This window comes from Apodemus sylvaticus, chromosome 22 (genome assembly GCF_947179515.1).
Source record: "Apodemus sylvaticus chromosome 22, mApoSyl1.1, whole genome shotgun sequence".
Taxonomy (NCBI): Eukaryota; Metazoa; Chordata; class Mammalia; order Rodentia; family Muridae; genus Apodemus; species Apodemus sylvaticus.
Window position 1 is genome coordinate 23,687,120 of NC_067493.1, and position 15,839 is coordinate 23,702,958.

Here is a 15,839-nt window from a genome sequence, read left to right on the forward strand (position 1 = left end):
CACTGACCACACATGCCCTGTGGCACACACAGCATACACATACAAATAAGGGAATAGATTTTTTTAAGAAAATGTAAATTATCTTTGACAGAACACTCTACATAAAAGATAAATGAAAAACTGAAAGAGAGCCAATGAGATAGCACAATGGGGAAAGATTGTGCTGCACAAAATTCAGTCCCCAGAACCTTCCAAAAGGTGGAGGGAGAAAACTGATCTACACACCATACACACCCACACAAATGATAGTTACAACCTAAAAAGAGGGAAAGAAATTCTTACAGCTGAGGCATTCACCAAAGTGTTCTTCTCTAGAGTAAAATGACTTAGTCAATCAATAAATGTTGTAATATTAAAAATTATTAGCTGGGCAATTGGTAGCCCATGCCTTTGATTCCTGTACTTGGGAAGCAAGGCCAGGCAGATCTCTGTGAGTTTGAAGCCATCCTTGGTCTACACAGTAAGTTCCAGGACTATAACACAAAGAAGCTCTGTCTTGGGGAAGGGGAGAAAAAAAGGAATTATTGACTTAGGTCTGGAAAGATGCTAGCTCAGTATTTAAGAGCACTGACTTCACTGGAGCACCCCAGCTCACTTCCCAGCACCAACATGATGACTTATAGCCATTTATACCTCCAGTCCCCGAGAGGTCTGGCCTCGGTGTGCAGAGCCCACATGTGATACCCATACATATATGTAGTCAGAACATACCCATAAATACATGTAGTGAGAACAGCCATATACCATAAATGATAAAAGTTTTTCTAAATAATTACCAACTTTGGAGCTGGAGAAATGGCTCAGCAACTAAGAACATTTGCTGGGTTGGGGAGGGATGAGGAAATGGAAAATCATTTGAAATGTAAATAAAGAATATATCTAATTTTAAAAAAAGAAAGAAAGAACATTTGTTCTTGCAGAAGATTCAGGTTTGGTTGGTCACAACAATCTGTAACTCCAGTTCCAGGGAATCTAGCTTCCTCCTTTGGATTCCATAGGCACCAGGAACTAGTGTAGTAGACATACATACATGTAAGCCACACATATACATAAATGTTTTAAACTTGGGTATTAAGTAACAGCAAGTCTAAAAAATAGTGTGAGATGGTCCATTGAGATGGCTCAGTGGATACAGGAGCTCACTGCTGAGCCTGGTAACCTGAGTTTGATCCCAGGAGCCATATGGTAGAAGAAGAAAACCAGCTCATCAATCTGTCCTCTGACTTCCACACGTCATACATGGAGTAATAACAGTAATAAAATAAAAACAACAAAGTCTGTAACTTTAGCTATTCTCACCTAATCTCCCCCTTGCTCTGGGAGAGACAAATATTCTGCTAGTGAGTTAACTGTGTTTACTTTCACTGGGAGAGATAGGTAAGGAAGTGAAAAGAGTTACAGAAAGCAGAAAAACCAGCTTTCTGCCTAACCACAGCCCGTTGGTTATGGCAGTGACACCCCTAGTCATCTAGTACGAGTAGATGGCATTGTCCCTGTCAAGGTTTGTTCAAGGATTGGGAAGGTGGGTGGCTTCAGATTACACACTGAACTAAGATAACCTTCCTGGGAACAGCAGTGTATGGGGGGGGGGGGGGGTTGTTGAGATGGTTTCTCACTGTGCTGCCTGTGTGGCCTAGACCTTAACTGACAATCATCTTGCTTAAGCCTCCCAAGTAACTGGGATTATGGCCACATACACATTCCCAGCAGAGCAGAAATTTGAATTTCAGCTAATAAGTTCATCAGTTCTGAAAGGTCTGCAAGATTGCTATGTACTGCTTTTTTAAAGATGGTACATTTAGAATCACATTTTTTAAATGCCCCCAAACAAGATGTATGCCATATTTCATATATGCTCAGATTAGAATAATACCCCCAAAATGCAGTATGTATGTCAGTTTTCTCCAAATATGGAAAATAATGTGAAAGAATGAGGTGTAGGAAAAGTTATGGAAAGCTGGGACCACAGACCAGTTACCACAAGGCCAGCTGGCAACCAGGACTGAGGATTGCTGAGCCAGCGAGGCATGGTAAGGGTGTGGCCTGTTTCAGGGGCTGCTTTCAACTTGGCACTGTTGCTGCTGGTCACCTCAGACTGCTGAGAGTTGCCACAATTCTCAGCTCCCAGAGCTGAAAATCTGTGCCTTAGTGTAGAGTCTTCTGGTTTTAAAAATTGGCATTTTACTAAAGTATCTTAAACTCTCAACCAGCATCCTGTCACTCAAAGCAAAGGCTTTTTTCTCTCTGCTATGGAAATGTACAGCATACACAACACAGGAAGCAGTCAGGTCACTATTGGCTACTCTGGTGGCCATGCATAGGGTGGGCTTGAAAGCTGGGGAGATGGCTCAGAGGTTAAGAGCACTGGCTGCTTTTCCACAGTTCCTGAGTTCAATTCCCAGCAAGCACATGGTGGCTCACAACCCTCTGTAATGGGATCTGACGCCCTCTTCTGGTGTGTCTGAAGACAGTGACAGTATATTCATATGCATAAAAGAAAACACTTTTCTCAGAGCCTCCACGGTGGGAAAGCAGTGATGCTCTGGGTGCCTGCATCAGTAATGCTTTGTCAGGGGCAGGTCTCTGTGGCTCCTCATGCCAGTACTTAGTTGAAAGACAACTTCAGGAATTACCTGGTCATGCGGCTCACAATCCAATGAGACCTTTAACAGGGAGGTGTCTCCAAGGTGGTCTACGGAACAAAGCAGGGACTTTGTGTGTAGAAAGTCTAATTTCCCCAAATTGCTGGTTGTGGGGAGGCAGCCTACAAGGAAAAGGAAAGAAAGGGGTATGCCTCAGGTAAGTGGGTCCTTTGATATGGCCTAGTCATTCCACCAGCTCCTGTCATTGCCTGTCTAGCTTGTATCTCCATAGGTTCCAGAGGAAATGGAGTCTTTTTCCTAAGCTAGGCTCTTTCTAGACTCCTACTTATCTCCAGAAACTGCACAGTGGGCGTTGCCACACAAGGTTGGGAATTTAGCAGCTTGGGCTAAGCTTGTTCTGCCCCCTATGCCTCCTCTTTCCCACATGAAATTCTGTTTGGCACCCTGTGTGTCCACCATAGCAGGTACCTGTCCCTGTTTTCTTGTTGAAGTGCCATCTTGTAGCCTGAGGAAGGATCTGTAGCTTGAAAAGAAGGTCAGGCAAATGGTAGTCCCTCTGATTTCCTCTGGACCATAGTGGAGATTTTGTTCCACTTGTCCCATTCCCATCAAACCAGGGATCAGCCTGGTTTCCTTGATTCTCACCAGGAGACGGATTGAATTCCAACCCAGCATCTGCTGAGTCCTCTGAGAACACAAAGCCATTCAGGCTTGCCAGAGACAAAGCTTGCACTGTCCTGCTCCCAACCCCTGCTTCATTAACCGGCACGCCGGGAAGAAGCTGAATTGTCAGCAGGGAATTGTTCCTGCACAGCTCAGGGTGAAGAGGAGTTTGAGCCCTTAATGACTAGAGGTGGTTTGGAGCCTGAATGGACGCTGTGCTAAGGGCGTAGATGGTGAATAATAGCTCTCTTTGCTACCACAAACACCTTGCAACCAGTGTGCCAGAAATAAGTCATGAAGCAAGCTGCCTTCTTTAGGAAGAAGGGAAAATAGGCATTATATGGGACAAGGGACATAGCTCAGTGGTACAGTGCTTGTATAGCATGTTTGTACAAGGCCCTGTGTTCAAGCCCCAGTGCTGCCCAAAAGAGGGGAAGGAGCATGTATTGCTCTGCAGTGGGGAATTGTGCAGGGGCAGAACTGAAAGCTGAATTCTGCCTGTCTGAACATGGCTGGTAATGAAGCGGCTAAGACCAGGAGGCTGTCTAACTAGAGCTGCGCTCACAAGAGCGTCATCACTTGGCAGGCTGCATTCTAGAGGAGGGTGATGGCCTGCGCTTTAAATACCAACATGGGTTGGGGTGGAGCTCAGTGGTTGCCTAGCATATGGAAGGCCCTGAGCATATGGGTTTAGTTCAGAGTACTACCCACTCCACCCCCTAAAAAAGCCAAAGAAAATAAATAAGAATTATTAAAGGCTTGGCATGGTAACACATATGTTTAATCCCAGCTCTCAGAAGACAGAGGCTGGCCAGGAATAAGACCGTTTTTGGGGGGAGGGGTAAGAAGAGAAAAAAGTTGTTACTATTTATTATATTTGTAATGAAAATCGATTTTAAGAGTTGAGCATGTGATCTCAGCACTAGGGAGACAGAAAGGCAGATCACCATGAGTTAGAGGCTGACGTGAGCTACACAGTGAGGCCAGTCTTAGAAAAACCCCCAAATCACAAAGTCAGGGTTTTTCTTCTGTCTGGGTTTAGGAGTTTGTTCTGTGGTGATGGTGTTTGATAGTGCTAGAGCTAGAATCCAAGACCTGAGACCTGCCAAGGTAGCACTTTACCTCTAAGCTACATCCTGAGCTCTTCTTTGCTTTCAGTTTGTGGTTTAGTCTTTTGAAACAGGATCTCGATTGACATTCCTACTGCCTTGTCTCCCTGAGTGCTGGGGTGACAGGTGTGAGCCATCAGGCTTTGAAAATTTGTGTTCGGAGCCTATTCTGAGAGAGCACTGGCTTTCCTGCCAGCTCCTGGGGAGAGCCACAGCCCCTGGCTTAGTGTCTCCGTAGATATGGTGCTGTAGATATGTGCTAAGCACCTGTCTGCTCCCAGCTTCACAAAGAGGCCTGTTAGTAAGTGAATCAGAACAGCAGCTCAGCTTCCACGCCCACCTCAGGCCGCTGGTGCCCATTCAGGGCCTGCAGCATCTTGGAGACTCTGGTTCTAGTAGTCCTTCAGAACGGACAAAGGGCTGCAGGGATAATAAAGGCTGCAGGGATAGTAAAGGCTGCAGGAGAAAGAAGAAGGAGAAACCTAGCAAGGAGCGCTCTCTCATGCTTATCCCTGCAAAAACTAATGCTTCGCAGGGCGGTGGTGGCGCACGCCTGAAATCCCAGCACTCTGGGAGGCAGAGGCAGGCGGATTTCTGAGTTCGAGGCCAGCCTGGTCTACAGAGTGAGTTCCAAGACAGCCAGGGCTATACAGAGAAACCCTGTCTCAAAAAAAGCAAAACAAAACAAAAAAAACCCTAATGCTTCACGTCACCAAACACCATCATTGCCCTGGTCAGGTGATCTGTACGGGCTTACAGGAAGGTTACAAGAGCACCATGAGCATGCTAGGAACTAAACCCCAGTCTTCTACAGAAGTTAACCACTCTAAACCTCTAGGCCATCTCTCTAGCACTTCATCATTTTCCCTTAACTATTGAATTTTATTTTCTACAAAAATAAAAAGAAAGGCTTTGAATGTAGGTCAATTGGTAGAGTACTTACCTAGCATGCATGAAACCCACAATTCTGTTCTCTTCAGAACTGAGCATGCTGGTACATAGATCTACCATCAGTGGATGCAAATGGAAACAAAAAGATGAGACAAGACATCACAGTCATCCTCGGCTACATAGTGAGTTCAAGGGCAGCCCCAGCTACATTGAATCCTTGCCTCAGAAAAAATAAAAGTGACACACACACCCTTATAACAATGGTCACTGTTAGCCAGGGCCATATTTTGTTTTGTTTTGCTTTTTTGAGAGAGTCTCTATAATGTTACCCTGGCTGTTGTGGAACTTGCTGTGTAGACCAGGGTCACCTCAAACTCACAGAAATTCACCTGTTTATGCCTCCCAGCTTCTAGGATTAAAGGCCTACTGCCCAGCTTTATTAACCTGTTTTTCAGTAGTCTTATTCTCTTACACCTGGCTCTGCACACAGGCCCTTCCCACTTCCTCCCCTTTGGCCTAGAATAGAGACTGTCTGGAAGAAAACAAAACTAACCAACAAAGCTCCCCCTTCCTGTAAAATGTAAGAGAAGAGATTCCCCTCTCTCCTTAGAGCCTCATTGTGATGCTATGTGTCCTCCTCTGTAGCACTGAAATCTCTCACTGAAATAGCAGTCAGCCTTCGTGTCCATCTCAAAACCTTCTGTCTGTGTACTGTGGTGCATGCCTTTAATCCAGGCACTTGGGATGCAGAGGCAGGTGACTCTGAGTTCAGGGCCAGCCTGGTCTATATAGCAAGTTCTAGGACAACTGGGGCTAGATACTAAGGAGACCCTTTCTCAAAAAACAAAAGTCACCAGCTCTGACTTTTATTTCTGCTCACTGTCTTCAGCCCCATTGTTTCTACAGAACAATACCAAGAGGAGTGTGGGGAGAGTGGGCGCCATTATTTGAAGTATTTATGAAACTTCCCTCACAGTACAGTGCTTTGGGAATGTTAAGTGGGACTCCAGCTGCCAACATGGCAGAGAGGGACGTGCCCAGGTCTTCTGCCCATAAGGCTCCTCCACAAATCGCTGGCCAAGATGTGCCCAAAGGCTCTCGGTCCTATGAACCAAGTAGGCCTTACTGTGGGGACTCACTGGGCACCTTCTCAGCCAAGCAAACTGCAGGTGGTAAGAGAGGCCTGCAGCTCCCTACAGGACTCAGTGAGGGCAGCAGCAGGCCCTGTCTGGAATCAAAGCCTCTGTGACTAAGAAGATGGCTGCTGAAGCCAGAGGCTGGTCTGGAGCCCGGGTAATCTTTGCTCCTTTGTGCCGGGTAATCAAGCCCCAGCACATTTCTGTTTCCCTCTGTACAGCATGTGCTGCCCTAGCTGGACTTTCCCCTCCATGCTGCTTCCCCCACCCCCAACTTCCTGTTGTAGAGAGACAGCTGGGTGGGGGTTAGGGGCTGCTGTTCTCATGCAATCCCACAACTGAGCGGGGAACAATTTGAAACTAAATCTCTAGCCCTTTGGAAGCCTTTCACAAAATCCTTGCAAGTTTATTAACAACAGCTGTAGCCACACATGACCAGAATCATGGGGGAAGGGGCTGGGCCGGGTAGCAGCAGGCTTGCCTGTCATCTTTCTAGAGGAAAAGAAAACTAAGTCAAGTCACAGGAACCTGGCCAGCAGGCAAGCAAGTAATGAGAAATCAGTCTGGGGTTTGGGTTCAAAGGGTCTTGGATGGGAAGGTCTTGGGGAGAACATCTCTGTGTCAGGTACTCAGACATGCATCTTAAACCCACAAGCTGTGCCTGCCCATGGCTGTTAGGAGCTGACCTGCAAACACAGCCTCAGTCTCCGCCCCGCTACTTGCAGTTTCTTTGTGCAGACCCCACTGTGTGGACAGCTGTGGTGCTTGAGGAACAAGTAGATACCTTTGCATTTCCGCTCTTAATGAAAACTACTTTGGTGATTTCTGCCTCATTTCCTCTGAATTTCTAGAACAGCTGGGTCCTGCTTACTCCCTCAAACTCTGGACCCAACTCCCTTCCCACCTCCAGCCCTGTAGCCTTGCATGAAAACAAGTCTTTCCTGGTGCCTTCTGTGTCCTGCTGAGCTCCAAAAACTCAAGGATGGGAAATAAAACTTCTCCCGCCCTCCTTCTCTCTATTGAAAGCACTCTCCCAGGGATCTGCTGGATATGGGGCACCACATTTCACTTTCATCTTTTGTCCTTGACCCTGCTGTTGGGGTGCCCAGCCCACCCTGGGGTGCTTCTCATATTTCCTTCCCCATTCTCACCCAATTCAGGTGATCTAAAGGCTTGCTTCTTAATATAGCTGTTGGTGTCAAAAGGCACTTCATGATCACTTCCATGACAGCTTAGTGTGTCCTCAGCCTCTCCTTAACACTGGCCAGTCTCCACCACTTCCCCATCTTCAGAAAAGAACACAGACAAACTTCTTCAGGCCTATAGCATGTTTCTAGAGCCCAGGAGCCAGGGAGAGCACTGCCGGCTCCTCCCCGCTGTTGCCTGGGACCAAGACAGGCAGGTTGGGGGTGGGTGTTAAGGTAGCCTGGGACAGGTCTGATGGGGGTGATTCTTCAGTTGTCTTAGTCGGGGTTTCTATTCCTGAACAAGCATCATGACCAAGAAGCAAGTTGGGGAGGAAAGGGTTTATATTCAGCTTACACTTCTACACTGCTGTCATCACCGAAGGAAGTCAGGACTGGAACTCAAGCAGGTCAGGAAGCAGGAGCTGATGCAGAGGCCACAGAGGGATGTTCCTTACTGGCTTGCTTCCCCTGGCTTGCTCAGCCTGCTTTCTTATAGAACCCAAGACTACCAGCCCATGGATGGCACCACCCACAAGGGGCCCTCCCCCTTGATCACTAATTGAGAAAATGCCCCACAGCTGGATCTCTTGGAGGCACTTCCCCAACTGAAGCTCCTTTCTCTGTGATAACTCCAGCCTGTGTCAAGTTGACACACAAAACCAGCCAGTACATCAGTTGAAGGTCCCTCTTCTCAGGTGAGGCAAGTTGACAACCAGAATTAACCATCACAGAGCCCTTCACTTCTTTGGCACAACAATTTTCTGAAAGAACAGTCTTGGAGTGGGATTAGGGCTAGACCCCAACTTGGATCTGGAGCCCCAAAATTGTAGATCTTGTAGCCATATCCACTAAGTAACCCTGTGGCCATGGCCAAACTACAGCTTCCTGTAAGTGACTCAGCCAAAAGAACTTGAGGACTGGCCTGTGATCCTGCTTGTCCCAGCCTGTCATCCTCTTTCCTCTTTCCTCCTATTGTTCCTATTTCCAGCGGCCCCTTAGCAAACCCTCCCCAGCATCCCTCACCCAGGTGGCCTAGACTGTCCCTCTTGGGCTCCAGCACTCCATCTGTTTACAGACCAAAGGCGGGAATCAACCCTAAACCCCAGCCCTCCCTCCTGTTTCAAACAGTACAGATTTTTCTTCAGTTGTGATAAGTGGATATTAGATAAAAACTCTGTCTGCCCAGCTTGCCTTAGTTTGAGGAACTTAAACTGAAGGGAAACTGCTGGGAGGGGACCCTCTACCCAGAGAAGTGGGAAGTGACCAGAATATGCATGATGGCTGAACGTAGACTTTTAAAGATGTTAACACAGCAAAAGGCTATCTGATGCAATGTTTGCTTGGGGTTTTTTTGGTTTGTTTATGTGTTTGTCTTTTGCCTAGGCTGCCCTGAAACTCACAGACCTTCCTCCAGATAAGGGTGGGGATCGCAGGTCTATGCCCCATGCCTTGCTTGTAGTAGAGATCTGAACTGCCTCACGGGCAGTTTGCTCATGATTCCTCATAAATCATACATGAGCCCCATCATTTGGTAACAGGGACTGACGTAGGCGCAAGGTCATCAACAGACTCCCAGACTGATTGAGGGTAAAAGGAACTTGGCACCTCAGGAGTGATCAAAACAAAGGAAGGATGGGAGGAAAGGCTGGGTGACTGCTTCCTGTGCTCAGCAGGCGGGGGCTGTGTCAAGAAAACTTGGCTCGTTCCCTTGCTAGTGCTGTGCAGGAGGGAAGAAAGGCACAACAGTTGTGTTAGTCCGTTACTGCAGACTGGCCACAGGAAAGTGGACTCGAGGCAGACAGCTGCATGCAGGTGTCTCAGCTTGAGCACTTGGCCAGGAGAACCATGTTTCCACGTCAGAGGTGCTGTGTTTAGGCTCTGCCTTGTTCTGAACAGATGCTAGTTTTTCTCTCAAATATTTTCCACCCATATTGGTTAAATTCATGGATCTGGAAAGCTAGCTATATTACTCTTCCTAATTAAAATAGGGCTCTGAGGAGCCAAGCTGGGCATCCAGTCTTCTCTATTCTGAAAGTTCAAAGCAGAAAGTCCATGGCGAAGAGACAGCTGTCACCTGTGCTCAGGACTGAGATGTGTTGGCCCTGGAACAGACTACTTCTATCCTCAACTTCCCTAGACCTCTCAGGACACTGCATGGTGCACACCTGGTTCACAGGCTCAGGGGAGGAAAGTGAGTAACCCTGCCCTTAAGCTCTGTAGGCCTGAGGTGAGGACACAGGACATCGGCCTTCTTCCTAGTCCACTTCACCCAACCAAGTATGCCCCTCTGACCTCGTTAGGCACCAGACACAGATATGATACACAGAAACATATGTGGCAAAACACTCAGACATATAAAATATGAATAATACATAAAGGCTTGGCATGGTGGCTCATACCTTTAATCCTAGCACTCAGGAGGCAGAAACCAGTCGGTGCTACATAGCAAGTTCTAGGACAACCAGGGCAACATAGAGAGACCTCGTCTCAAAAATAAATGAAATCTTTAAACACATACTGGAACAGGTATTAGAGACATGTCCCTGTCCGTACCCTTCTTATGTCTCTAAAATCTATGTTCCACCACTTCCTGCACTTCTCTCCTACTTTCCAAGTGAGCTCTTGCCTTGCACCAGTTCCTCACAGGCACTGCCCTGTTTAATCCCGCACCAGCCTCCAAACTCCAGGAACAGTCTCTGCCTCCCTAGTGCTTGGATTAAAGGCCATCACCCAGCAGATGTGTATGGGTCCACAGCACTCCTCCCAGACAGTGTACATGGGCATTATTTCTGAAATGCTTGATGGGAACTGAACTTTTGTTCCTTCATTTGTCTGAACACCTGGCTGGGTGTGACTACATCTGTTGGCACACTGAGATAAGCAGTTAGAATTCCCTATATCAAGAAAAGCTTAATTTCAAACATTCTAATGGAATCTGCCACTTGGCAGCTGAGGCCTGGAGAATGAGGCATTACACAAGTTGCCTCAGAACCATTTCCAACATCCCTCTTCTAAAGTCCTTTATCACGGCGAGGGGTGTGCTGCATAGTGACACACTTCATCTGGGTGGCTTTCTGTCTTGTAGGTCTGAAGTTCAGAGGTGGGCTTAACAGTAGTGTGTCACAGCAGCATGTGGTACACATCTGTCTAGTGAAATTCCTGGCTTGGGGACATGATAGCCATCTGGTGAGATCACTGATTACTGCGTGGCTGTGATCTGAGTCACCTGCAAAGCAGATGCACAGACTTCTCCATCAAGAGGTCCAGGACCTTGACATCCACAGGCTGCACTGTGGCCTCTTATTCATCTCAGAACTCTCTTGGGTCTCACAGATGGGTATTAGAACACTAGTGGCACTCAGCTCAGGTGGCTAAGGCAAGAGAATCACAAGTACCAAGCCATCACGAACTACAGGGTAGGACCTTCTCTTGAGAAAATTGGCCAGCAAGACCATGCAGGTAGTAAAGGATCAACTTCTTCCAGTTGTCCTCTGACTCCACACTGGTGACAGGACATACATACACTCACCACATATTAAATAATCAAATAAATAAATGTACATTTTAAATTTAAAAAGGAGAGAAACCCTACATTATCAAGGTAGGCTGGGTGACTTGGTGTAGAGAACCAAGTGTTTCCAAGAGCCTCCTACCTGACTGAAACTTAACCCCATCCCCATACTGGTTTTTTTTGAGGCAAGGTCTCATGTAGCCCAAGATGGCCTTGAACTCGCTAAATAACCAAGGATGACTTTAAACTGATTTCCCCTTCACCCCCAAGTGTTGGGTTTGCAGGCAAGCACCATCACACTTGGCTTTGGTTAGTATGTGACTGGGTAGTCAGGCAAGCCCAGGGCTCCCAGCACCCCGTCCTCCATGTTCTCAATCAGTTCAGCTGATGGTCAAGGTCTGCTGCAGTGCCATAGCCTGCTGCCTCAGATGGAGCCCCACCCCTTGAGACCTCCAGCTGGCCAGGAAAGAAAGATGGCTACCATCTTGGTTGGGGTTCTTTTTTTTTTTTTTCTTTAATTTTGCGTGTGAGTGCACTGTAGCTGTCTTCAGACATCCCAGAAGAAGGCATCAGATCCCATTACAGATGGTCGTGAACCACCATGTGGTTGCTGGGAATTGAACTCAGGTTCTCTGGAAGAGCAGCCAGTGCTCTTAACCACTGAGCCATCTCTCCATTCCTTCTTTTGATTTCTTAAGATAGGGTCTCACTATGTAGCCTTCACTAGAGCTCATTCTGGAGACCAGGGTAGTCACAAACCTCACCGAGATCCTCTGCCTCTGCCTCTGCCTCTGCCTCTGCCTCCAAGGCAGTTGCACCACCACACCCAGACCTAACACTGAAGAGTCTTTTTGTCTCACTGTAAACTAGAGAATCACTTTGCAGGCTACTCAGGAGTAAGATGAAACAAGCATGGGGGATGGCTTGCTGATACGCAAAATACCTCTCTCTCCCTGTCCCTCTGAGGCCAAACCTTTAATACAGGGACACCACTTGAAGCCACGGGCGGCTTCCACAACATAGGGCTACTACTATATTTAGAGAGGTTGGTCCAAAAGCCTCCTGGTCTGAGCTGCCACATGGGAGATCTAGGATGCCTCAGGCTTTCAGCTCCACTGCCTTCATCTGCCCTCTGCCGCCGCACAGCTCTGGGAGCCCAGGCACAGACCTTCCCAGCACAGACCCTTTGCATTAGAAGGCCAGGCAGCTGGTGAGGGAAGAGAGTGTAGGAGATGGGAAAGGGCTGTAACGGCATTGCCTGCAGCCCAAGGCTCAGTACATGGTGCTGCAGGCTTGCTTACCCCTTGATGTTGCTTTTGTTTTAGGAAGATGATGAAAAGCTGATTGAGGAAATCCAAAAGGAGGCTGAGGAGGAACAGAAGAGAAAGAATGGAGGCAAGTGTTCTTCCCGGACACAGATGAGGCGTGGGGAGTCCCTGCCCCTCAGCTCACTGCTTATGCCATGGGAAGGCTTTGAGAGCTTTGGGTTCAGTTTGGGCACCCCTCACAGTGAACTGCTCCCAAGTGTGCATTTGTGCTCTGGGGACAACTATAAGCCTGACTAAGGAGACTGCCTCACCACCATGGAGGCTTAGTAGGGATGACGGCGAGCCCCAGGGGCTCTGGAGGGACATTTCACATGAACTGTGTCAAGCTAAATAAGCACACTGCCGCCCTCCGTGGGCTGGGAGTGACCATTGGGAAAGTATAGATCTGCCCTTTGGCATCTTGCCCTGCTGGGCAGTGGTGTCTTTTGTCTTTTAACATTAGCCAGCCTACTCTAAACCACCACGTTTGGGCCCAGAGGATTGTATAGTGAGGGTCAGAAATGGCCCTTCCATGCTGGACTGCCCCTAAAGGCTCCCAATCCCTGGCAGAGTCCGAAGGGGCCTGCAGAGCCCTAGTCACACACACAGGCGAGCATCTGCTGCTGTTGTTTAGTCTGTTTGCCTCACTGACTCCCATCTTCCTTTCAGAGAACACCTTCAAACGCATCGGGCCCCCACTGGAGAAGCCAGCTGAGAAAGTGCAGCGTGTAGAAGCCCTGCCGCGTCCTGTCCCCCAGAACCTGCACCCTCAGATGCCACCCTACGCCTTCGTCCACCCACCCTTCCCCCTGCCACCTGTGCGGCCCGTGTTCAACAACTTCGCCATCAACATGGGCCCTGTGCCCGCCCCCTATGTACCCCCTTTGCCCAATGTGCGTGTCAACTACGACTTCGGCCATGTGCACGTGCCCCTGGAGCACAACCTGCCCATGCACTTTGGCCCCCAACCACGGCATCGCTTCTGACACCAAATCCCTGTCCAGCTGTGCCGAGTCTGCAGGAAGGCCCAGGCTCATCCTCTGAGGAGGGATGAAGTCCTGGAGTCCCTCTCGGGTGGGCGTATCCTCCTGCTCTTACCTTTGCAAGGCCCGTGCTCCTTCAGGCCTGATGCCCTTTGGGTGCTGAGTGTCACTGGGCCAGTCATAGGGCAGCTCCCTAATCTGCCATCTTAGCAGCCAGTACAGTGGCCCTGACCGTAAGCAGGCCCTTTGATCACTTGCCATACTTCTCCCCAGCATCCCACTGAAAGCCCAGGGGAAATGGTCCTCCACCCCCAGGCCGGGCCTTGCTCCTTGTTGCCCAAGGTCCGCTCAGGGCCTCCAAGAGTCCTGTGTGGCACAAGTTTTGTTCTGTTGTTATCTAAAGAGGTTGCTCCTGTTCACGTAGTTTGAGCTGAAGTTTTTTGTGGTCTACTCAAGTGTGTCCCCATCCGTGGAAAGTCAGGTTGAAAGTATTTCCCCAGGGCTAGCAACTGTTGAGAGCCAGTAGTCCTGACACTTGACATCAAACAAAAGAGCCCTTTTAGGAAGCTGTCATTTATTCCTGGGCTGCTCCTTTTCTGGGGCAGACCACGCTTGGCACAGCCTGGGAGTAGCTTCTCTCCTTCAGTGCTGGGGGTTTCCCTAGCAGTGCAGATGACCTCGTGGAGCTGCTGCGACTGTCTGCCATAGCGCCCGTCCTGCCTGCTCTCTTGTCCCTCACTAGCTAGCGATGGATGCACACAGCAATCCCAGCTCCAGTGAGCACAGCTGACTTCCCTAGCGTCAGATGAGAATCCAGGCCTGCGTAGAGTCTCTGCTGTGTTCCCACTGCCTGTGTCTCTTCCTGTCCAGACCAGGTCTTTGTGTTCTCCCCAGGGTTGCTGAGCAGGGCCGGCAGCAGGCTTCTCAGTTGTACTGGCCGTCCTTGTCCTCCCCTTGCTATGGGGGTGTCCCATGTTCAGAGTGTACAGACTTAGAAGGGGGAAGATGTCCCCAGGAAAGGGAAAGACTCCCTAAGATACCCATTGTCACTTGAGTGTGGATGGGGCACACACAGTGACTCCAGAACCCTGCCATGGGACACCCCACCTGAGCTGTGACCTTAGTCTGATTGACAGTGCCTTGGAAAGACGGGCCACATGCTGCATGACAAGATCCTCCAAGTACCTTAACTGTTGGTGTGCCCATGCTCTCTGCACTCCCAGAGGCCCCACGGGTGGGCAGGTATTCGCCCAGTTCTAGGTTGACTCAGCACCCCTGTCACATTGTTCCACCAAGAGGCCAGATGGAAACAACTGGCAGTTTCTGGGGTAACCGGAGGAACAGGCCAGGCAGGTGCCACCAGACCAGGAGAGGTGAGGCCAGGGTTGTGTCCTTCAAAATATAGTCTGTGGCTGCAGGAAGCCTGTCTCCATCAAGGAGTGACCCTCCCAGCACCTGTGTGCCGGCAGGACCAGGGAGTGAGGGGTGGGCCAGCAGGGATCCCCAAGGCAGCTGCCACCTTAACATCGAGGACCCAGACTGCTTCCTGGTTTGAGAAACTGCCTAGCCACTCCCAGTGTATTTGCCTTAAAACTGGAGAGAATCTAGTATTTGCACTTAGCAAAAGATTTCAAAGTTAAGAGAAAAGTGCATGATCTTACTTTGTACAAAAGAAAAAAAGAAAAAAAATGAAGTAGATGGCTAAAAGTTTTTCTTTACCTTTTGGTAGTAAAAATAGAGAAACCAAGTCTGTTTAAACTACTGTGTAAAAAGACTGTATCATATGTAACTTGAATTTTGTGTAAATAAATGTTTGTGAAGGCTTCTCTTGGCTCTGTCCTCACTCAAATCACAGGTCCCCAGGGACTCTTAGGTTCAGACAAGTACCATGCACCACTCACATCTCTAAGGAAGGGCATAGGACTCCTAATGGCCACAATGTAGGCCAGAAAGAGAAGGCCCCTTTCCCCTGCCAGAGGAGAAACTGGGTGCCTTGGCTGCTGGGTTCCAACTAGGACACAGTAACAACATGTCTTAACAGAGAACCTTAAAGAAAGCACAGGCAGTCCTTGGAGAACCCCCTCTCCCCAAATGCTCCCAGTGTGACATTAGAGAGTAGCCCTCTCATCCTGGGCTAGCCTCATCCAGCTGACAGGGCCAAGAAAACGGCCATGAGTCTGGTATGGGGGTGCCTGGCCCGTCTGGCTGTAAGGACTTAAAACCTCTGAGACCAGCTGCCTGCGCTCCATAACGCCACACACCTTCACCACCACACGGCCAGCAGGGCCTGCAGGTGGAGAGCACCAGGACAACGATCCAAGAAGACGTTGCCGCTCTTGTTTCGCATCTGAAAGTTTTTTTGCTGAAGTAAACTTGGGGACAGAATTTCTCTCCATCCCTGGCTTCCAAAGCAGTGATTGCCCACAGATTGCCTTAGCTGTCAGAGCCT

At 48.8% G+C, this 15,839-nt stretch overlaps 1 protein-coding gene across 5 annotated transcripts in view; it reads left to right on the plus strand.

Annotated features, from left to right (window-relative positions):
• The window catches only part of Rnf216 (ring finger protein 216), a 108,596-nt gene extending 93,380 nt beyond the window's left edge, over positions 1 to 15,216 (plus strand). For all 5 annotated transcript variants that reach the window (XM_052168921.1, XM_052168922.1, XM_052168920.1 and 2 more), the window contains 2 exons: positions 12,426 to 12,495; positions 13,077 to 15,216. In XM_052168921.1, the coding sequence (XP_052024881.1) occupies positions 12,426 to 12,495; positions 13,077 to 13,393 (387 nt within the window). In that variant the 3' untranslated portion in view covers positions 13,394 to 15,216. The remainder of the gene's footprint in view (positions 1 to 12,425; positions 12,496 to 13,076) is intronic.
• The last annotated feature ends 623 nt before the right edge of the window (positions 15,217 to 15,839 follow it).